This window comes from Corylus avellana, chromosome ca2 (genome assembly GCF_901000735.1).
Source record: "Corylus avellana chromosome ca2, CavTom2PMs-1.0".
Taxonomy (NCBI): domain Eukaryota; kingdom Viridiplantae; phylum Streptophyta; class Magnoliopsida; order Fagales; family Betulaceae; genus Corylus; species Corylus avellana.
The window spans coordinates 5,487,170-5,512,259 of NC_081542.1; the positions used below are offsets into that span (position 1 = coordinate 5,487,170).

General features: G+C 33.9%; 2 protein-coding genes, 1 non-coding gene and 2 pseudogenes across 3 annotated transcripts; 3 read left to right on the top strand and 2 right to left on the bottom strand.

Moving 5' to 3' along the window:
- The first annotated feature begins 354 nt into the window (after positions 1-354).
- LOC132172111 (uncharacterized) lies at positions 355-2,538 on the top strand. The gene has a single exon (XM_059583562.1). It carries the CDS (start codon positions 559-561, stop codon positions 2,098-2,100), a length of 1,542 nt encoding a protein of 513 aa, XP_059439545.1. The 5' UTR covers positions 355-558; the 3' UTR covers positions 2,101-2,538.
- A 1,355-nt stretch (positions 2,539-3,893) lies between these two features.
- LOC132168612 (F-box protein At1g55000-like) lies at positions 3,894-5,103 on the bottom strand (annotated as a pseudogene).
- A 1,800-nt stretch (positions 5,104-6,903) lies between these two features.
- On the bottom strand, positions 6,904-6,990 carry LOC132173176 (small nucleolar RNA R12). Its single transcript, XR_009439270.1, has one exon. It is a non-coding gene; the product is annotated as a small nucleolar RNA R12 (small nucleolar RNA).
- Positions 6,991-9,336: 2,346 nt separating this feature from the next.
- Positions 9,337-10,971, top strand: LOC132168614 (uncharacterized). The gene has a single exon (XM_059579605.1). The coding sequence runs from the start codon at positions 9,337-9,339 to the stop codon at positions 10,969-10,971; it is 1,635 nt and encodes a 544-aa protein (XP_059435588.1).
- A 9,051-nt stretch (positions 10,972-20,022) lies between these two features.
- Positions 20,023-22,244, top strand: LOC132171714 (uncharacterized; annotated as a pseudogene).
- Positions 22,245-25,090: the final 2,846 nt, after the last annotated feature.

A 25,090-nucleotide genomic window follows, 5' to 3' on the forward strand; every position in this document is an offset into this window, starting at 1 on the left:
CCATAAACTCGACACACTTTAAGGGATTGAGATCCCCGGCAATAGTGGGAGAATTGCCCACGGGGTGGTCGAGCCACCCCTGGGGCCGGCCACCCCCAACTAGCCTTTGGGGAGCCACCTCTTATGAGGAAAATGGGGTGACCGAACCATTTCATATATTTTTATTAATTTATTTTATTTTATATTTACTTTTTTAAAAAATAATAATATTTTATTATTTTATATTAAATGGAACACAATCGGTGGCGGTTAAATGAAAATGGATCACTAGGTTTTTTTTAAAAAAAACGGTGGGCAATTCTTCCACTATTGCGGGGATCTCAATCCACTTTTGGTCGTCAAAGAGTTCCCTCTACCTTCTGACGCCTCTATTGAATTCATCTAAAAATTTCACTACCCAATGCAATGTCCATTACTCTTTTCCCCAGACTCTTCTCCTCTTCCTCACACGAACCCTTTTTTTCCTTCTCGCGTGAATTCCTTCTCGCACCTTCTGGGTTTCCTTTTCCTCCTTTCCTTTTTCTCGTTTTTTAGAAATTCCGTGTAACAGATAGGGAGATGGAGAGGCAGATGGAGCTTCAACATTTCATCCACAGGCATCCGTTGATCTTCAATGAAGAGGCTAAAAAGGATCATGAAAAATTACTCTGCGATGGCTGCGAAAATCAAATATGGGGTCCTAATTACAGTTGCAAAGAGTGTTCCTGGTTCATCCTTCACAAATCATGTGCACAACTGCCCCACCAGTTGGAGCACCCGCTGCACCCGAAACATCCCCTTCTTCTCATCCATGCGTATTCCTGGGAGAGGGAAATCAAGTGCGACGGTTGCAATACAGAGGTTCTATGGGGCTTCATTTACCATTGTTCTCACTGTAATTTTAGCCTTGAAAGTAAATGCGCTTCTCTACCGCTCACCGTCCAAGCTGAAATTCATGAACACCCATTGACTCTCGTGCGGAGATCTAACTCTTTCACTTGCGACGCCTGTGGGAAACAAGGCAAAGGTATGTTTTACTTGTGTGCTATCTGCCCATTCTTGGTTCACCTACATTGTTCTTCCCACCCTCTGAACCTCGCCAATCCCCTTCAAGATACGGTTCCCATCGAATCCACTAGTATGCTAAAATGCGAAGATCTGGGGCTTAATGAATCCATTGATTCATTGACATATGTTGTCAAGAAATCCAAGCTGGGAGAGGACAAAGTTGAAATACCCGTGGAAATCAAGCATTTCAGTCATGACCATGACTTGAAGCTTGTTGGTGAGCAGCTTGAGACACAAGAAGAATGTGACGGGTGTATGTGGCCTATCGACCCTCCGTTTTATGCTTGTACTCGATGCGAATTCTTTCTTCACAAATATTGTGTTGAATTGCCCAGAAAAAAGTCACACCCACTTCATTGGCACCCCCTCACTCTCCTTCCAAAGCCACCGTATGTTCCTTCTTTTTGTTGCTATGCTTGTGGGCGTGATTGTAATGGCTTCGTCTACCGTTGTGAGAAATGCAACTTCGACCTAGATGTCCATTGTAGTTTGATATCTGACAAATTTGTCCATGAAAGTCATCCCCACCGCCGACTTGTTCTCTCCGCTGGTAAGTGCAGTTGTTGTGATTCTGTTGGACATATCATTCGTTGCGCTGAATGTGAATTTAATCTGGATTTCAAATGCGCTACACTACCGCCTACCGTAAGATACGATCCATACAAAGATGAAGATCCATTCGAAGTAACGTTCATACTTTGTTTTGAATTTGAAGATGATCATCATGAAGAATATGAATATTATTGTGATTTTTGTGGAAAAAACCGACTTCCAAATCGTTGGTTTTACTATTATCCGGATGACACTTTAGCTGCTCATCCTGATTGCATTCTTGGGAAATATCCATATATCAAGTTTGGGAAGACTTATACGTTTGACATACACGAACATCCTCTCACTTTTGTTGACAAGAGCAAGGCCGAGGACCCACATCCTCCATGTGATAAATGTGGTGATTCTTGCCATGATAAGACTTTTGAATGTGTCAAATGTAATTTCAATCTTCACCACCGTTGCTTGGTCAAATATGTTCCACCATATGAGAACGAATAGTAGTAGGAACTGTCTTAAAACTTTTATTATCCATTTTCTGTTTGATTATTAGTCAGAATTATCTTTTCAGTGTTGTTATTGAATTATTAACTATTTTTCTTACCTCTTTTACTGTTTGAGTTTGATTTTCATAGTTAAATTTGAGAATAGTTGAAGCTAAAAAGTTTTGTTTTTCGTTTCACTGGGAACCTTAGTTGAGTGGTGTTAATTGAAGGGAATGAGTTTTGGTGCTACAATTATGGAAAGATGATTTGTGTGTGTGTGCGTGTGTGAAGTGATTGTTGAAATTTTTCTTTTTTGCTGTCAAATGTTAACTTTTCATAAATATCAGTTAGAATTATTGGGTTGACTGCAGTTTGCAATTTGCAGAAAGCCCTCTATGGGCTTAAGCAGACCCCTCATGCATGGTATTCTCGTTTGAGTTCAAGATTATTTGAGATGGAATTCATTGGTTCCAAGTTAGATTCACCGATATTTCTCCTTTTTTTCTGGCAATCTACAAGTTTATGTTGATGATTTCATCATCACAAGCTCTACAGCCATGTAAATTGATAACCTGCTCAAGGAACTCTACTCTGATTTTGCAATTAAGGATGTAGGTCATTTGCATTTCTTTTTAGGGGTTGAAGCTACGTGGAAAAATGGTGATCTTTATCTTGCTCAATAATGATACATTACTGATCTCTTCAAGCGCACGAACATGGCTCTTGCTAAGCCTATCACTTCACGGTCTTCACCCATGTCTTCATCCTCTGTTCTTATACCGCGGCAGTTTGCATGATACAATCTTATACTTGACTTCCTACTGGAATCAAAATATAATCTTATACTTTGATAACATTGGTTCAACTCATCTCACATTGAATCCCATTTTTCATGCTCGAATGAAGCACATAGTAATCAATTATCATTTTGTCCAAAATAGAGTTGCAGTCAAGGCACTCGATGTTCGTTTTCTGTCTAGCAAGTATATTAGCTTGCTGATGTTCTCATAAAGCCTCTTGTGTCTCAACGGCTTCCATTCTTAAAATCCAACCTCGAATTTGAGGGGGCGTATTGGATTAGAAGAGGATAATAACAAACTCAGGATCACAACAAGCTCAGCATAGCAGATTGGATATCTTATCTAAGTCACTGGTAATTCAAACTGTTAGTCATTTGTAATTTGAATCATGTACATCCACTTGTAAAGTAGATCTCGTTATACAATTATAAATACAATCACTGCTCTACACATTCAGTAGGCAGAATCATACACAAAACAAGTATCATTATAAGACAAAATCTCATATTTTGTTACTTCGTTTAGTTAACCCAAATGGGCTTAATGGAGCTCCTGAGATGAAACATTTCCTAACCCCGAACAACAAAATTATCAATTTTATAATTGATCAATCTTAGTCAAAATTGCATGACTCGTAATCTATATGTCCAGGGTGAGACTGAACTTTAGATGCAGTTTAGACAATTTTTCATTCTTAAGCTACAGATTATTACAATTCTTAGTTTATATTTAATTTACAACTGTCAATAACTTGTCACAATTGAACCTGCAATTGTAGTTGATTGCATAATTGAAAAAGTACTTAGGATAAAATGAAGAAAACTCAATTTCCTTGTGCTTTGAAGATGAAAACGATCAATTGAGGACGGATTCAGGGTAGTAAACTCTTACTAACGAAGATAAAGAACATAAACAAGTTTAAGAAGAGCAATGTTCATCATGTCTGGGGCCAATCTTCACTGTTTATTATGTACTTCCAAGTCCCAAGTATCAGAGCTCCACATAATTTGAGAAACTAGGCCAAGCCCTCTTGCCTCTCCCACCTAAGGTCCTCGGAAAATTCAGAGAGAGCAGCCCGAGGATCACCATTTGAAATAGACAAGTAATATTGGGCAGTCCCATCATCAACTTGCATGCTTCTCTTCAACGAGTCAACAACCTTCTTCTTCCTTTCTTCAGAAGTCATCTTCTTCAGCAAATGGCTGGACTTTCTATCAGGACCACCTTCAAGATACAACACTGCCACCGCCCTTTTTGCATAGGTATCTAGCCCACTGTAGTATGTCCCATTTACAAGAATGTCAGGATTGCTTATAGGGATTAACAACCTCTCCGATCCCTCGAGTATATACCGCCATGGTCACTCATCATATTGTTCAATCGTTTTATCTCCATAACCTGCTAACAAAAACAAGAGCGTCAATAAACTTTGAAGAGAAAACTAACTTTTATATGCTTAGCAGACAAAAGGGTTACAAAAAAGTTTTACAATCGGAAGTGAATAACCAGAAGAACAAGTTTCCACAAATGAACATGTGTCTGGCCAATTAAGTCTTCAACTAGTTCTTACATGGTATTTGTCGAATAAATGTTATCTCATGGAAAATGCTCATGTGGCAACAGCTAGTCTAGTACTGCGAAGCTTGACACCAATCTTTCAATAAAAATGATTAAATATATCCATAATTCGACTCATCATGTTACAGCAATCTTTCAATAAAAATGATTAAATATATCCATAATTCGACTCGTCATGTTTTCGACCATTTCCCCATCAAACAACAGGCGTCCAAACTACATAAACAAGACACGGTGGCTATGTTTGCCGGGCCCAAAAAAAAAAGTCCCCACACAATTCATCTCACATTTAACTCATAATATTTTTATTTTTTACATCATTTTTTACTACTATTAAAATAATAAAAAAATAACTACAATCCAATTTTTTTTTTTTACTTTTCAATACCAAATATTCTTACTTTTTGTCTACATCAATTAAATCTTACTATAGTTTCAGGCCCCTAAACAGTAATTGTCCAATGCCAAATAGCCACGGTAGATATATTAGTTGAAAGCTAAAACCTGATGCAGAGGGAGGGATGTCTAGCAATCACAAACTTTAAAACTAAAATTTCCTACTTGAAAGCATGGCATTATAATTTTGCAGATTGCTAATCACTAACGCGGCCTATTGAAACATATGGAATGACCTTTTGCATTTTCTCATGGAAAATACTGACATCATAACATCTCATTTTTTAATTTTAAAATTTGTTAAAAAAAATAATAATTTAGGTTAAAAAAAAAAAATCCGGCCTTTTAAAATTGAGTAATGATACAACTTACGCCTGGCATGCATTAACAGTGATGCACGCCAGGCAAAAAAAAAATTTTTTATTATTATTTTATTATTTTAATTTTTTTGAAAAAAAAAAAAAAAAAAAAATTTGCCTGGCGTGCATCACTGTTGATGCACGCTAGGCGTAAGTTGTATCATTACTCTTTAAAATTAAACTTCTAGTTCCATACCTACCTACTCGGCTGAGGTGTATAAAGCCCAACAACTCAGTAATCACTCAATAGAAGAGCAAAACGAAGATAGAAAAAAATGAGAGGAGAAAGGAAAGAGAAGAGCAAAGTTTATGGGAGGAAGAATGGGGCAAATTTATGGGCCGAATAAGTTGGGTACCCGAGTGCTAGTGGGCCTCCTACCCATTAAACAACTTATTATATCCAAGGATGCAAAATAATGCCAACATTAGCACTCAGGCCCATATATGCAAACAAGACATGGCTTGGAAATATCCCCATCTCCTCTAGACAAAAACATTAACGAACGAATTTAATCCCTACTCTTGGGGCTCCTGCGCCCTCTTAAATTTTTTTAAAAAAATTACAAATTGAAAAATTTCTTCTAAAGTTTTGGTATTTTTATTAAAATGGTATCTGCAAAATTAATTTTTACCTTCAAAAAATTTAATTTTTTCATTTTCTGCCCCTCTCATAAAATTTTAGGGGAAATGCTACGTTTCTCAAAAATTTGGTTTCCAAAAGATGTATCTATTGTTTTAGCTAATAAATAAATAAGATAATAAAATAGTGACGCATCACTTGAGACTCAAATTTTAGAAAGAAAAAAAAATTGAAAAACTCATAACATCATGTCGGTTGATATTATTGGCTAAACTTCAATATAATTGGCTCTTAATTATGGTGATGCCGACAATATATATGAGGTCGACCCCAAATAAAGAATGTGCACAAATGAAGAAAAGGATAAAGAAAAGAGAATAAAATAAAGGAGCATAATATATATATATATATATATATATATATATATATATAAAAGAGGGGGAATAAAGGAAGAGAATAAATGAAGTTATTCAAAAAGAAAAGAATGAAAGAATGAGTAGAGGCAGAGAAAGGATCTCAATTAAGTTGTTTATAAACCCACCTCTTTCATCACAAACAAATTTGTATTTTCTTATAGCAAAGGAGCCGTAAAAGGTTAGGGGGTTTGAGTACTCCCCATTTCAATTAACTCCCCATTTCAATTAAATATTTCACGTGTTGCGCATCACCGTGAGGAAGAGTGTTAAACTAATGATTAAGTAATTAAATTTATCTTTTTCTATAAGCTTAAGTTTTTGGGATAATTGATAATTTAACAAAAGGTGTTTGTGATCATTTAATTTCAATTTATCTAACAAGCTTGAAGCTCTATAGTAGTGGAGAATATCCATATATCAAGTTTGACAAGACTTATAAGTTTGACACACATGAACATCTCCTCAATATAAGGAAAGAACAAACTTATTTAAGCACTTGAAAAATTGATTAATTAGCACGATATTGATCCCTTTTCCTCAATTGTTCAATCACATAACATAAACGAAAAAACAGTAGGACAAAAGGGCAGACAAGCAAGACGAAAGAAGCTAAGAAAGTGAAATACGTACAATTTAATTCTTTCAAGAGTAGCAAATAATCCAAACAATTACAAACAAAAAATCACATTATGTTGTGAGAAGTAGGTGGATATGATGTCACATGTTGTCAAACAAAATATCAATGGGAATCCATCTGATTTTTCTCATCATCCAACATCTTGATTCATGAACACATCCACAAAATTGTCAAGTGTATGGAATGTCTATTTGTACCAAATTCTACTTCAATAGAGCCTAACGATAGATTCCATGATCAGCCACAAAATTATCTGATCACAGAATTGCAATATTATGCGAAAGAGCAAACAACCAAGCAGATAAATAGGTGAATTGAAAGAACAAAATTGAAAAGCGACAACTATGAAACCTTTCAAATGGAAGACTTTGGGGGGTTTCAAAGCAGATCGGAAGCGACGAAGGACGCCCGCCGCACTAGCAAAGAATGAAGAAATTAGGATCATTTTCAATTCATTTGAATTGGAGAATATCCAGTTAATTATATTTGATGAGTATTTTTGTTCCATCAAAAAGTGAAAATACAAAAATAAATATCTCTCAAACAGGAGAAGAAAGTGTTGTAATAAATTGCATGAAACATATCACGCCAAAATAAATACTATGCATGCTTCTAAGTACTAACTTTCAAGTATTCACTTCCTGATGTGATCATAAAAACCACCGTTAAATGCAACATATACTTTTATCTTGCGAATGGCCACATATGTTGCATTTCAAATATTCTACCGTACCTCTTCCTTTTGAGAAATGCAAGATTTTCAACCAAAAAAAAAAAAAAAAATTGTAAGATTTAGTTTCTAAATAATGTGTCACAATCCTATGTAATGATGTGTCCCGTTAAACAAACACACTATGAATGAAAACTCCTTTTATTATTCTTTTTCTTTTTGTTTAGCCAAGTAACTTTTTTGGGAAAAGTCCCCGTATAATTGTTTTCCAAACAACAATGTCCTCCAAACCATAAGATTGCATAGATGGGTTGAGAGAAAGGTTTCCATGAGGCTTATGCGGTGGCAAAAAAGACCACGTACATTTAGTTACTCTTCGATTGAAAAAAAAAAAATCGGAGCCATTACCCCTTTCCACTGATGAGATTTTATTTTTTATTTTTTGGGAGATATTGTTGCAACTTAAACTTTGAGAGGACATTGTCAATTGAGTGGTATTTGAAGGGAATATGTGAACTTTTTTGAATTTAATACCAATGGCGTAACCATCCCTACTCTTGGAGGGTCTTGCGCCCTCCCAAAATTTTTAAAAAATTACAAATTTGAAAAGTTCTTCTAAATTTTATTTATTTTTATTAAAATGGTCTCTCCAAAATTAATTTTTACATTCAAAAAATTTAATTTTTTTTTTTCATTTTCTCCCCCTCATAAAATTTTAGGGGAATGCTAGGTTTTTCAATTTTTTCCTCAAAAATTTGGTTCCCAAATGATGTATCACCATTCCATATGATCTATTGTTTTAGTCAATAAATACATAAGATAATGAAATAGTGACACATCACTTGAGACTCAAATTTTAGAAAGAAAAAAAAATATGAAAAACTCATAACATTATGTCGGTTGATATTACTGGCTAAACTTAATATAATTGGCTCTTAATTATGGAGATGCCGACAATATATATGAGGTCGATCCCAAGTAAAGAATGTGCACAAATGAAGAAAATGATAAAGAAAAGAGAATAAAATAAAGGAGCATAATATATATATATATATATATATATATATATAAAAGAGGGGGAGTAAAGGAAGAGAATAAATGTTGTTATACAAAAAGAAAAGAAGGAAAGAATGAGTAGAGGCAAAGAAAGGATCTCAATTAAGTTGTTTATAAACCCACCTGTTTCATAGTTTCTAAAGTACAAACAAATTTGTATTTTCTTATAGCAAAAGGGTGAAAGGTGTTTGTGATCATTTAATTTAAATTTATCCAACAAGCTTGAAGTTCTATAGCAGTGAAAGGTACTACACTCTTCATTTCTTTTTCTTCATTATGCTGTTGCTCTTATTTTTTGTGGTGATATCTACCATCTTGCTCCACTCGCCTATTTTCAGTTGTATTATTATGTTCTATACCAACATTAATTTTTTGCTAGTATGATGTTATAATAATTAAGGGTTTTTGGCCCTTATTGGCCCTTATTGCATATATACATATAAAAGTGAACAACAAAATTAAAATTTATACTTATATATATATATATATATATATATATATATATATATATATGTATACCTATATATATATATATGTTAAAGAGGTGGATATTTTATACTATCCAACCAGAAAGGGATAGAACTAGAGGGGCCAATTTTAAATTAGGAAATAGGGAATACAACTTTCTTAATTTAAGATAAACAAATTGAGTCATTAATCACAAAAATAAATAAAATAAAATAAAATAAAAATTATATCCTTATCACTAATTAAAAAGTTTCCTTGTACAGAAATACTTTAGTGTAATAGAGAGGGAGAGATGGAGCTTCAACATTTTAGTCACGAGCATCCGTTGACCTTCAATGAAGAGCTAAATAAGGATCAAGAGGGATATATTTGCCATGGGTGCACAAAACAAATGGTGGGTCCAAATTACATTTGCAAAGAGTGCTACTGGTTTATCCTTCATAAATCATGTGCAGAACTACCTCGTGAGTTGGAACACCCTTTGCACCCCAAACATCCCCTTCTTCTCAGTTATAAGATGTACCAGGAAATGGAAAGCAAATGTGACGGTTGCAATAGAGAGAATTTGTGGGGCTTCATTTACCAGTGTTCTCATCACTGTAATTTTAGCCTTGAATATACATGTGCTTCTTTACCACTCACCATTGAAGCTGAAATTCATCGTGAACACCCATTGACCCTCATGCGGAGATCTCTAACTTTCACTTGCGATGCCTGTGGGGAAGAAGGCAAAAGCATGTTTTACTTATGTGCAATCTGCCCATTCTTTGTCCACCGAGAATGTACTTCCTACCCATTGCTTGTCAAACATATTCGTCACAAACACCCTCTTTACCTCACCAATTCCCTTAAGCAGCCTCAGCTCAATCAATCTGACCATCGACTTTGCCTACTCTGTGTTAAGAAGGTGAACACAAACTACATGGTTTATTATTGCTCAACTTGTGATTTTGTTACCCATCTTCATTGTGGTGCAAATGAGCTACTGTGGGATGAATCTAAAGATATAGAGCCCATTGAAGATCCATATGTTGTCAAGAAATCCAAACTGAGAGAGGACAAAGTTGAAATAGCCGTGGAAATCAAACATTTTCGTCATGAGCATGACTTAAAGCTTATTGATGAGAAACTTGAAAATGACGAAAAATGTGACGGGTGTATATGGCCTATTTACCCTCCATTTTATACTTGTACTCCATGCAGATTCTTTCTTCACAAATCTTGTGTTGAATTACCTACGAAAAAGTCGCACCCACTCCATCAACACCCCCTCATTCTCCTCTCCTCAATTCTCCTCCCTGAGCCACGTGATGTTGATAAATATTTTGTTTGCAATGCTTGTAGGCGCAAATGTAATGGCTTCGTCTATCACTGTGACAAATGCAACTTCGACCTTGATGTCCAGTGTAGTTCGATGCCTGACATCTTTAAGCATGAAGGTCATGAGCACCGACTTATTCTCTACAGTGCATCAAATTTTGAAAAGTGCAGTTCTTGTGATTTTGGAGGACAAATCTTTCGTTGTGCTCATTGTGAATTTACTTTGGATTTCAAATGCGTTACACTGCCGCTTACCACAAAATACGGACCGTACGGACAATCGTTCGCACTTTGTTATAAAGTTGAAGATGATTATGATGATGAGTATTATTGCGATATTTGTGAAGAACCAAGAGATCCAAAACATTGGTTTTACTATTGTGGAGATATTGATTTTCCTGCTCATCCAAAATGCATTCTTGGGAAAAATCCATTAATTAAGTTTGGGAAAACTTATAAGTTTGACAAGCACGAACATCGCCTCGCTTTTGTTGACAATAGCAGCAAGAGCATCCATCCTACATGTAATGAATGTGATGTTCCTTGCGGTGATTGGACTTTCGAATGTGTCAAATGTAATTTCAATCTTCACCATTGGTGCTTATAAGATTGGTGTTTTAGTTTCTTTACAGCCTATGTCAATTGTAATTTTTGGTTGATGTCCAAAAATTTACAAGGAAATTAAAATTGTTTGATTATTATTCAGAAGTTTCTTTCGAGTATCATTATTTAATAATTAACTCTTTTTCTTATCATATTTTATTTTATTGTATGGGTTTGATTTTTATAATTGAATTAGTAAAGGGAGAAGAACAAAGTGGAAAGAATATTAAATGTGAAAGCCCAAATTAAATGCGTATATATAGAGAGGAAAGCTTTGCGTACGTACGTTAATATGTTAAGAAGGTACTTTTGTGAATTTTCCATCCGAATGATGACTTGGCGACTATGCATGGTCATGAGTTGATTCCTGTAAATTAAACAAAATGCGATTCTCGGGAAAAAAAAACATGTTTCCTAATTGTTTAGCTATTTTATATATTATCTTGAAGTTGATGAGTCGCTCAGGAAAAAAATATATATACAAATTAAACTCTGCCTCAAATATTATCTTCTACGTACGTAGACTTAATTTGAACAGAAAGAAAATATGTTTGTCATCAATTCCTGTAAAACAAATTAAATGCTACTGTAACTGTAATTAAGGGAATTAGTTATTTAAGCACTTGAAAAATTATTAAAATGCACAATTGATCAACATCCATCATAAACCATTTTGGCCTATTAATAGCTAGAAGCCTAGAATCACTCATTTGAAAAACAAAGTGTATTTAATAAAAACACATAATTAACTATATATTGCGTATATATTAGATTACAAAAGCACCAATTAATTTATTTACATTCTACTACGTACATCTTATTGTTTGCGTCAAATCAAAACATGATCAATTTCAATTGATTCAATTTGTTTGAGAGGAATTGCACGGCACGAAATGCTATCTAATTTTTTTTAGTTTTTGGGTGTAAAACTATATATATATATATATATATATATATTTCTTTCATTAATGTTGGGACATATTTTCCAACAGTAAACAATAAATACAGCACCCTCAACACCCTCAGCACCATGTCACCTTCCACTAATAATTAACTCTTTTTCTTTCCTCTTTTATTGTTTGGGCTTGATTTTAATTGTTAAATTTGAGAATAGGTAACAAACCTTGAAGCTAACAATTTTGTTTTTCGTTTGACCGGGAACCTTAGTTGAGTGGTGTTAATTGAGGGGAATGAGTTTTGGCGCTAAAATTATGGAAAGATGATTTGTGTGTGTGAGAAGTGACTGTTGAAATTTGTCTTTTTTGCAGTAAAATGTAAACATTACTTAATTCCCTGATGGAGGGAAGACTGAACCACAATTGACTAACTGATATTTAACAGACTAATCCTTTTTAGGGGGTATATGAGAAGTACATGCAGTATCAAGGACCTACTTATCGTTAAGACGACCATCTGAATCGTAACTGTAAAGACAAATTCTGAATCCTCGGAATTTTCTTCGACAACACCAGCCACAGAAGAAGAATTTAGCTTTCACCTTCTTCTTTATTTTTTAGCTTCGGATACTCGGATTTATAATGCCCATACCTTTTGCAATAGTAACATTTAACTCTATTATTCAAATTGAACTGCGATTGGCCTTCTTTGTCGCAGTTTTTCTCATTGGATAGACCTCTAAAATTAGAGAAATTTTCCAAACAACTCCTAACAAATAAACCATCTGCCTGATTTTCACTATCTTTACCAGTTAATCTTGTTCTCAACTCCATAGAATTCAAAGCATATTTAACATCGGCTAAAGAGATGATATCTCTACCGTACAACATTAAATTATCAAAAACATTCGGTAGTGAACACAACAAAATCAAGGCTTGATTCTCATCATCTACTTTAATATCAATATTTTTCAAATCCAAAATAATTCTATAAAAGTCATCTAGATGATCACAAAGAGACATACCTTCCTGCATCATGAGGATATATAACCATTACTTTAGAAACAAACGGTTAGTGAGAGACTTTTTCATGTACAAATTTTCTAACTTCTTCCAAAGTCTAGCAGCAATTTCTTCATTGGCAAATTCTCTCAAAACTCCATCTAAAAGAGACAACAACATTGCACTGATGGCTTTTTCTTAGGTTCCTTCCTTTCCTTCGTTGATGATGTTGATGACACTTTGCCATCCAAAATCTTCGCCAAACCTTGTTGTCACAACAAGGCTCGAAATTTGATACGCCAAAGACTGAAACTATTTTGACCATCAAATTCCTCTACTTCATATTTTGCAGTAGCCATTCCGCAAAATAAATGTTCAAGCTCTGATACCAGTTTGTTGAGATAAAATAATTATAGGATCATCAATGAAGCAGAAAAATAGTAGAATAGTAAATAACAAATAGTCACACAATACACTAAAATTTAAGTGGTTCGGCTTAACAAGCCTACATCTAATGGCGAAGACGATCTAGGAGAAATTCACTAACAAAAAGATGGAGTACAAAAAGTAATACAAATAAATCACTTAAACTCAAAAGCCTCAATACACCTAAGCTCACAAAAACACAAAAAAAAAAAAAAAAAAATTAAATACAAAAGAAAATTTTTCTCTAAATTCTCTAAGTGAGGGCTGTAATTTTTGCAAAGTTCCTCTTGAAGAAAGCTGTTCTGTGGTTCAAGTGCTTCGTGGTGAAGCAAACAAAATGCTTCTCTGTTAAGTAAGCTAAAGAGACAACGTGGCAAGGAAAAAACCACAAAGCTGCAACCAAAGAATAAAAGGGGTGGGGCCACCATAAGACTTGTGAAATCAAGTCATTTTCCAACATTTATAATTTATCAGACTTGGCTAAAATTGCATCACTCATAATTTTGGATGCAGTTTAGACATTGAGTTTTCTTTCTCAGTTACATATGATCACAATTCTCAGGTTTATATTTAATTTACAACACTGACAGCCAATTCAATTTTAAGGCCAACTTTAGATGTTAATGATTATTTGACAAAGTAAATTAAGGAGGGATATGGCAGTGGCATGTCCGTTGGTTATGCTTGTTGGGATGGAGCAAAATTGTCATTCTTGCTACATTAATTAAAACAAATTCATTTATAAATAATATCTTCTTAACAATATTCCAGATCATGCTTCCAACAAATTGGTCAACCCTTCACTCAGCAAATTGGTGAACCGTTCGCCACACTTTTGCCTTTTTGCATTTGAATACTCAGGTTAGGTACAATTTATTTTATTTTATTTTGTAAGTAATAGGTACAATTTTTAATCTTACATTTATCGGAAGGGAGCTGGGGTTGAACTTGGGAGCTCCACTAAACTCTGACGCGAAAATCAGATTTCTTCAAGCTGTGAGTATTAATTTACGCCTGCTTTGAGTATCATTTCTTTTCTTCTTCTTTATTTCTTCTTATTGTTTTCTTTTCTTTTTGGTGAGTAGTTGGGTCCTTTGTAATTTTGAAGATGATTGTGTGGTTTTGTTGCAGAGTATATATGATTGGAGGCTGCACTCTGCGAGAGTAAGTGCGCTAAAACAGCTGGGATTAATCCGAAAATTAATTTGGATCACTCCTTTTCCAACAAGCTGTAACTCTGCAAAATACATCCATCCGGATCCGTGTTCTTATTTCAGGTAATTTTGCATTTTAAACCAATAATCCTTCCAGTCAGCACCACAAAACAAATATCCTTATAACTAATTAAAGAGTTTCCTTGTACAGAAATAGTTCCGTGTAATAGAGAGAGGGAGCTTCTACATTTCGCCCACGATCATCCGTTGATATTCAATGAAGAGCTAAACAAAGGATCAGAAAATATTGTTTTGCTATGGGTGCAGAAAACAAATAAGGGGTCCTAATTACAGTTGCAAAGAGTGCTCCTGGTTCTTTCTTCACAAAACATGTGCAGAATTGCCCCGCGAGTTAGAGCACCCGTTGCACCCCAAACATCCCCTTCTTCTCATCCATAAGTATTTCTGGGAGAGGCAAATCAAATGCGAAGGTTGCAATACAGAGGAGGGTTTACGGGGCTTCATTTACCATTGTTCTCACTGTAATTTTAGTCTTGCAAGTAAATGTGCTTCTCTACCGCTCACCTTCCAATCTCAAATTCATCATCAACACCCACTGACCCTTGTGCAGAGATCTGTCTCTTTCACTTGTGACGCCTGTGGGAAACAAGGCAAAGGTATGTTTTACTTGTGTGCTATCTGCGCATTCTTGGTTCACCTACAATGTTCTTCCTACCCGTTGCTTGTCAAACATATTCGTCACACTCACCCTCTTCACCTCACCAATTCCCTTAAGCAGCCTCTGCTCAATCAATATGACCATCGACTCTGCCTACTATGTGTTAAAATGGTGAACACAAACTACATGGTTTATTATTGCTCAGCTTGTGATTTCGTTACCCATCCTGTTTGTGGTGCAAATGAGCTACTGCGGGATGAAACATTTGTCCCAGAATCTAAAGATACGGAGCCCAATGAATCAACAAGTACGCAAAAACGTGAAGATCCATATGTTGTCAAGAAATCCAAACTAGGAGAGGACATAGGAGAGGACACAGTTGAAATAGCCATGGAAATCAAACATTTTAGTCATGAGCATAACTTAAAGCTTATTGACGAGCAGCTTGAGAATGACGAAAAATGTGATGGGTGTATGTGGCCTATCTACCCTCCGTTTTATACTTGTACTCCATGCAGATTCTTTCTTCACAAATCTTGTGTTGAATTACCTAGAAAAAAGTCACACCCAATTCATCGACACCCCCTCATTCTCCTACCAGAGACACCTGATGTTGATAAGTATTTTATTTGCAATGCTTGTAGCCGCAACTGTAATGGTTTCATCTACCATTGTGACAAATGCAACTTCGACCTTGATGTCCAGTGTAGTTTGATGCCCGACATCCTTAACCATGAAGGTCATGAGCATCAACTTATTCTTTACAGCTCATCATATTATGAAAAGTGCAATTCTTGTGATTCTAAAGGACAAATCTTTCATTGTGCTCATTGTGAATTTACTTTGGATTTCAAATGCGCTACATTACCGTTTACCACAAAATACGGACCGTACTAACAATCGTTCGCACTTTCTTATAAAGTTAAAGATGATTCTAACGATGAGTATTATTGTGATATTTGTGAAGAACCACGAGATCCAAAACATTGGTTCTACTATTGTGCAGATCTCAATTTTCCTGCTCATCCAGATTACATTCTTGGGAAATATCCATTAATCAAGTTTGGGAGGACTTATAAGTTTGACACGCACGAACATCTCCTCACTTTTGTTGACAAGAGCAAGGGCGTTCATCCTCCATGTAATAAATGTGGTGGTTCTTGCACATATTGGACTTTTGAATGTGTCAAATGTAATTTCTGTCTTCACTAGTGGTGCTTAAGATGATTAGTGTTTCAGTCTTTCGGTGCCAACTATAATTTTTGGTTGATCTTTGAAAATATACAAGGAAAATTGTTTGATTATTATTCAGAAGTAGCTTTATCTTTTGAGTGTCATTATTTAATAATGAACTCTTTTTATTACCATTTTTATTTTATTGCATGGGTATGATTTTTATAGTTGAATTAGAGAAGGGAGAAGATCAAAGTGGAAAGAATAAATGTGAAAGCCCAAATGCATAGTTAAGCTTTGCGTTAGCTCAAGACGATAGTATACCTTGTTGCTTGAAAAAAAGAAGAAGAAAAAGATATTTGAGGGAAAAAACAGTTTCCTTGTTGCTACGTAACCCGGCTTTCACAAGGACTAGTAACTTATGTTACCTATTTTATTATCTTGCAGGAATTACCAAGTACTCCTCCCTTGATGACTTTCTTAGGAAAAAAAAAAAAAACACTCCCTTGAATTTTCCATCCGAATGACGTGGCGAGTATGGTAAGTTATTTCCTGTAAAACGAAATGTGATTCTCGGAAAAGAATTGCTACTGGAAGGGAAGAACAAACTTATTTAAGCTTTTGATTAGCAGAATATTGATACATTTTCCTCAATTATTCAACGACATAACAGAAAAGAAAACAGTTGGCTTTTTTTTTCTTTTTTTCTTTTTTCTGATTGGAAGAGACAAGCAAGACAAAAGAATCTAAGAAAGTGAAATACAAACAGTAGGCAAGGCTTTCCCCTGCCCACCATCTTCTTCTAGCCTCTTATGATGGTGACAACACAGGCGTGCAAACTACATAAACAAGAAAAGGTGTGAAAAGTGATTGTTCAAATTCTTTTTTGCTGGCAAATGTTAACTTTTCATAAATATCAGTTAGAATTATTGGGTTGGGTTGACTCCCACTTATTTCACTTATGGAGTTTGCAAGTTGCAGAAAGCCCTCCATGCATGGTATTCTCGTTTGAGTTCAAGAATATTTGAGATGGAATTCATTGGTTCCAAGTAAGATTCATCAATATTCCTATTTATTTCTGGCAGTCTACAAGTGTTTGTGCTTGTTGTGTATGTCGATGATATAATCATCACAAGCACATGGAACTTTACTCTGATTTTGCATTTCTTTTTAGAAGTTGAAGCTACATGAAAAAATGGTGATCTTGATCTTCATCCTCTGTTCTTAGCAGGGAAGTTGGAACAAAGCTTCTTATAGCGCAGCACGATGGGATCATTTACAAAAATGCTCATGTGGCAACAGCTATTCTAGTGCGAAGCTTTGACACCAATCTTTCAATAAAAATGATTACATAATTCATAATTTGAGTCGTCATGTTTTCAACCATTTCTCCATCAAACAACTGGTGGATGCTTCCCCCTGCCCACCATCTTCTCTAGCCTCTTATGATGGTGACAACACAGGCATAAAAACTACGTAAACAAGACATGGCTATGTTTGCCAATGGCCCAAAAAAAAGTCTCTATACAGTCATCTCAAATTACATTTTATATCACATTAATTACTTTTTACTACTATTTTTTTAAAAAACAAAAAAACAAAAAAAACTACATAACAAAATTTTTTGCTGATAGCTATCACTAACGCAGCGTATTGAAACATATGGAATGACCCTTTGCATTTTCTCATGGAAAATACTGACATCATAACATCTCATTCAATGCTAAACATATACAAGCTAGCTTTCGTCCCTCTCCACCTCTTTTTCCTATCTTTCTCCCACATTTTGGAGCTCCTATATATATATATATTTTAAGTTTTTCATATCCATATGAATATTTTCTAGTAGACATCTACAATTAGAAATAGTTTTTTAATTTTTAAATTTGTCAGAAAAAAAAAAATAGGTTTTCTTTTTTCTTGTTTGGGCCCCTATAGTTTTTCTTTTAAAAACAATCCAGCCTCTTAAAATTGAACTTTTAGTTCCATACCTGCCTACTCGACTGAGGTTTATAAAGCCCAATAACTCAGTAATCACCCAATAAAATCTGCAATCAAATTAAGACCAATAAGAGAAGAAAAAAAAAAATTCTAAAGGTCTCCCTCTTCTGGCCATATGCTTCCCTCTATCCCCTACAGGCTACACCCGAGGAAAACGAAGATAGAAAAATGAGGACAAAGTTTTCCTCCTAATAGTGGGCCAGAGAAATTTTCTTCAACCTAATATATAAAAGTGACATGTATCTATTTTTTTAATAACATGTGAGATGCACATAAGTTTTTAATAAAATTTATTCCAACTTTGTCTCCGCTATTAAAAAAATATGTGTATTTCACATGTTAAGGGACACATATCACTTTTATATACTAGGTTAAAAAAAATTCTACCAACCCAATTTGGAGGAAAACTTTGTCAAAAAAAATGAAAGAGAAAGGAAATAGAAGAGCAAAGTTGATTGGAGGAAGAATCGCACAAATATATGGGCCAAATAAGTTGGGTACCCGAGTGCTAGTAGGCCTCCTACCCATTAAACCACTTATTATATTCAAGGAATACAAATAATGCCAACATTGGCACTCAGGCCCATATATGCAAACAAGACAAGACATGGCTTGGAAATATCACCATCTCCTCTAGACAAAATTAGAAAATAATCATTTATAATTTCATAGAAAAGAGAAACAAAAAAATCAATTCATCTTCTTTTTCGTTTCTCATGGGCTATTGTGTATCATTAATTTTTGAAAGTCGTAGATTTCAAAAGGTTTTGAACCAGGTTCTCCAAGCAAACTATATTTATTACATGCACAATAGTTTTTTTTTTTTTACTAGACCCCCAAATGGATATTGCTTTTCTGTATAAAAAAGCAAAAATTAATATCTCCAAAATTAATTTTTACCATCAAAAAATTTAACTTTTTCATTTTCTCCCCATCTCATAAAATTTTATGGGAAATGTTAGGTTTCTCAAATTTTGCCCACAAAAATTTAGTTTCCGAATAATGTATCACCATCCTATATAATCTAGTGTTTTAGTCAATAAATACATAAGATAATGAAATAGTGACACGTCACTTGAGACTCAAATTTTAGAAGAAAAAAAAAATGAAAAACCCATAAAATCATGTCGGCTGATATTATTGGCTAAACTTCAATATAATTGGCTCTTAATTATAGTGATGCCGACAATATTATATATGAGGTCGATGCTAAGTAAAGAATGTGAACAAATGAAGAAAAGGATAAAGAAAAGAGATTTACTCACAAAATAGTGATTTTGGTTTCGTGAATGATACTGTTTACTCACAAAATGAATAAAAAATAATAAAAATTTCTCTCCCTGCCTATTCTTTGAAAAGAGTTGAAAAAAAAACAAAAACAAACAAATATTTAAAAAATAATATTTAAATGAAATAGTAAAAATTAATTTTTAAAATAGTGAGGATGATGAAAGTGATTTAAAAAATGAGTATAGTTAAAATAGAAAAATCTATATTTTTTACTATTTTAATGAATAAAATTTGGTAAGACCGTTAATAATGCTCTAAGTAACAAACTTAAATATTGTGAAGAAAACATATTTAATTAATATATATTTGAAGTGTATTTAAATATTAAAAAATTAATTAATTTAATTCAAAATGAAGAAAGAAAGGGATTGCAATGAATTCCAATAAATTGAGAAAAAAATGTAAGACGATATTTCATATTCGGCTCTCAACGACCCACGTGTCCACCTGCAAATGAAATAATGGGAGCTTCATTATTGAATATTCGCCTACAATTTTTGATCTTACAAATATCCGAAGGAGGGGTGGGTTTGAAGTTATTGGGAGCTTTAAGATTTCTTCTTCTGAAGCGAGCGAAAACAGATTTGTTGTAGCTGTGAGTAATTACTATTACTTGACGCCTGCTTTTATGTGATTTGAGTATCATTTCTTTTATTGTTTGTTTAGAGGTTGAACTGTGATGCATTTAATTTGGTTATTTTTGGTGATGTGTAGTTTTGAAAAAGATGATTGTGTGGTTTTGTTGCAGATCGAGTATGGTTGAAGGCTGCACTCTGTGAGACTAATTAAGTGCGCAAAAACAGTTGGGTTTAATCGGAACATTAATTTGGATCACTCGATCGTTTTCCAACCCTTCCAAATACAGAAATACAGAGGGAGATGGAGAGAGAGAGGGAGCTTCAACATTTCCTCCACGGCGAGCATCCGTTGATCTTCAATGAAGAGCTAAATAAAAATCGTCGTGTAAGTGGATGCTATGTGTGCGGAGAACAAATATGGGGTCCTAATTACAGTTGCAAAGAGTGCTTCTGGTTCAACTTTCACAAATCATGTGCAGAACTGCCCCGCGAGTTGGAGCACCCGTTGCACCCCAAACATCCCCTTCTTCTCATCCATAAGTATTCCTTGGAGGGGGAAATCAAGTGCGAAGGTTGCAATAGAGAGGAGCATCTACTGGGCTTGATTTACAGTTGTTCTCACTGTAATTTTAACCTTCAAAGTAAATGTGCTTCTCTACCGCTAACTGTCCAAGCTGAAATTCATCATCAACACCCATTGACCCTCGTGCGGAAGTCTATCTCTTTCACTTGCGACGCCTGCGGGGAAGAAGGCAAAGGTATGTTTTACTTATGTGCTATCTGCCCATTCTTGGTCCACCTTGAATGCTTTTCCTTCCCATTGCTTGTCAAACATATCCGTCACCCCCACCCTCTTCACCTCACCAATTCCCTTCAACCACCTCAACTCAATCATTCTGACCATCGACTTTGCCTACTTTGTGTTAAGAAGGTGAACACAAACTACATGGTTTATTATTGCTCAACTTGTGATTTCGTTACCCATCTTCATTGCGGTGCAAATGAGCTATTGTGGGATGAAACATTTGTGCTGGAATCTAAAGATACGGAGCCTATTGAATCAACCAGTACGCTAAAATGCGAAGATCCATATATTGTCAGGAAATCCAAATTGGGAGATGACAAAGTTGAAATAGCCGTGGAAATCAAACATTTTAGTCATGAGCATGACTTAAAGCTTATTGATGAGCAACTTGAGAATGACGAAAAATGTGACGGGTGTATGTGGCCTATCTACCCTCCGTTTTATACATGTAGTCCATGCAGATTCTTTCTTCACAAATCTTGTGTTGAATTACCTAGAAAAAAGTCACACCCACTTCATCGACACCCCCTCAGTCTTCTACAAACACCTTATGTTCATAAGGTTGTTTTTGCAATGCTTGTCAGTGCATGTGTAATGGCTTCAGCTACCATTGTGGCAAATGCCACTTCGACCTTGATGTCCAGTGTAGTTTGATGCCTGACATCTTTAAACATGAAGGTCATGAGCACCAACTTATTCTTGACAGCGCATCAAAGTCTGAAGAGTGCAGTTCTTGTGATTCTAGAGGAATAGTCTTTCGTTGTGCTCATTGTGTATTTTCTCTAAATTTCAAATGCGCCACACTACCGTGTACCACAAAATACAGACCGCATGAACAATCATTCACACTTTGTTATAAAGGTGAAGATGATTCTGATGATGAGTATTATTGTGATATTTGTGAAGAACCACGAAATCCAAAACATTGGTTCTACTATTGTGGAGATCTCGAATGTCCTGCTCATCCCGATTGCATTCTTGAGAAAAATCTATTTTACAAGTTTGGGAGGATTTAGAAGTTTGACACGCACGAACATCCCCCCACTTCTGTTGACAAGAGCAAGTGCGTCCATCCTCCATGTAATAAATGTGGTCATTTTTGCAATGACTTGACTTTTGAATGTGTAAAATGTAATTTCAATCTTCACTGATACCTGCGATGCTTAACATGATTGGTGTTTTTAGTCTTCATAGCTGGTGCCTATTGTAGTTTTTGGTTGATCTCTTAAAATCTTCAAGGAAAATTGTTTGATTATTAATGAGAAATATCTTTTCGGTGTCATTATTTAAGAATTAACTCTTTTTCTTGCCATTTTTATTTTATTGTTTGGGTTTGATTGTTATAGTTGAAATAGAAAAAGGGAGAAGATCAAAGTGGAAAGAGTAAATGTGAAAGCCCAAATGCATAGGAAAGCTTTGCGTTAATTAAAGACGATAGTATACCTTGTTGCTTCAAAAAAGAAGAAGAAAAAGATATTTGAGGGAAAAAAACAGTTTCCTTGATGCTACCCAGCTTTCACAAGGACTAGTAACTTACGTTACCTATTTTATTATCTTGCAGGAATTACCAAGTACCCCTCCCTTGATGACTTTCTCAGAAAAAAAAAAAAAAAAAAAAAAAACACTCTCCCTTGAGTACATGCGAATATGTTAAGAATGCTTGTGAATTTTCCATCCGAATGAGTTGGCTGGCGAGTATGGTAAGTTATTTCCTGTAAAACAAAATGTGATTCTCGGAAAAGAATTGCTACTGTAAGGGAAGAGAACAAACTTATTTAAGCTTTTGATTTGCAAAATATTGATACATTTTCCTCAATTGTTCAACGACATAACAAAAAAGAAAACAATAGGCTTTTTTTCTGATTGGGACAGACAAGCGAGACAAAGTAAGCTAAGAAAGTGAAATACAAATAATTTTCTTTCATTTCCCCAATTTTCTCTAGATTTACAATTTAAAAAACAAAGGGAGTTAATAACATCAAGCCTCGTTAAATTACCGTTTTTCTTAAAAGCTTATACTTTATAGAAATAAATAAATTTGATTATTTAGTCAATACTTTAACAGTTTTCTTTACTTGTGGATTCAAACTTCATTTTAATATGTGAGACACTGAGACCAAACACATGGAATATTTTAATTTAAATGGAGGGCAAATTGACAAAGTTAGGATTCGAACTCATAACCTCTAAATCTGATACCACTGATCTGTTTCGTAGCTTAAGTCATCTATAATTTATACGAGCTTGAAACCCGTGCAATGCACGGATCGTTTTTAAAAATGGCAGGAAGGAAAAAAGTAATAATAATTAGTGGATGTATAAATGATAGAAAAAAAAAAAAAGGTGATGAAAATTAAAACGTAGGGGTTTTAAAACATATTTATTTTGTTCAATGAATTGTTTTATTTTGTATTCATCAAAACAATGATTTTGCTCACTTTGTCGGTATATTTTTTGGAATGTTCAGAATTATATGAATTTTATTTATATTGAAATATAATAAGCGTCACGCTAGCAATATCGGAGATTCATGCTAATTTTCTATTAATGTTTTGATAATCAAAATTTAGGTTTTCTTGCTAGTTTTTATGTTAATATACTTATTTAATTTTCAACTACTCTTATGAGAACAAAGATTTTTACATGTTTTAATTTATATTGTTCGCGAAAATTTTTGGTTGAGTTGTTTTTCATTTGAATGTTTTATGGGATTTTTTTTGTTTGTTTGATTGTATGGTTTACTAAACATATTTTGGAAGTAATTTTTCTGCCCCTTTTTTTTGTTTTTTTTTTTTTTTTGAAGGAAAATTTTCTGCTTTTAAAAGCAAAACAAATCCAAATTTTATTTGATTGTTGTACAAAAAATGCATTGAACTAAATGTGAGAGGATTTATTTGGTTGTATTAAATGTTGAGAGAAATATTTGGTTTTATTTTGTATTTAAATTATACCTGTGGGAAAAAAATTTTTAACATGTTTTTAATTTATATGAATTAAAATAAAATTAAGTGTCCTGTATTTTAATTCATTTGAATATTTTATAGATTTTTTTTTTTTTTTTTTTTTGTGAGTGATAATCTTCTGGTATTGTTTAAAAGAAAACAAAACTTTATTTGATTGTTGTCTAGAAATAGCAACATTTTTTTTTTTTTTTGGAAACACCAAATATGTGGTAATTAAGCAATAAACCTAATGTGAAATGTTTTATTTGATTGCATTAAATGTTGAGTGAAAGATTTTGTTTTATTTTGTATTTAAAAAAAAAAAAAAAAACAGTATTTTTTTTGAATGTTTAGAAGTATATGTATTTTATTTTTTATTTTTTATTTTTTGAACATTTTGACATTCATCATCAACAAACTTATCTATAGCGTAAAGACTCTTAAAAAAACAAAAGCGTTACGCTCTAAGTACTAAGAGCACGAAATTTTTGCAAACCATATAAATTAAAACATGTAAAAATCTTTCTATTCATAAGAGTAGTTTAAAATTAAATAAGTATATTAACATAAAAAACAGCAAGAAAACCTAAATTTTGATTATTAAAACATTAATAGAAAATTAGCATGAATCTCCGATATTGCTAGCACGACGCCTATTATATTTCAATAGAAATAAAATTCATATAATTCTGAACATTCCAAAAAATATACCGAGCAAAGTGAGCAAAATCATTGTTTTGATGAAAACAAAATAAAACAATTCATTGAACATTTAACGCAATGAAATAAATCGTTGCACATATTGTTCAATACTTAATTATTATATTTTTGGTGTTTCAAAAGAGTTTATGTTTTTCTTTCTGCATAACAATTAAATTAATTTTGGCAATCTTTTACTTAATAGTAAAAAAGACACTTCCAAAAACTGCCTTAAATTTTGATTAAATCACAAAAAAAAAAAAAAAACTCATAAAACATTCAAATCATGAACAATTCAACAAAAAATTTTTACAAACAAAACATAAACATATTCAAATCTCCTTCCAAACGTAGATCGGAAACATGTTAAAATGAAAGAAGTTTAAAAAAAAAAATAGCAAGAAGAAAATCTTGATTTTGATTATCAACGTGTTAATAAAAAATTAGCATAAATCTTCGATATTATTATTAGTGTGAT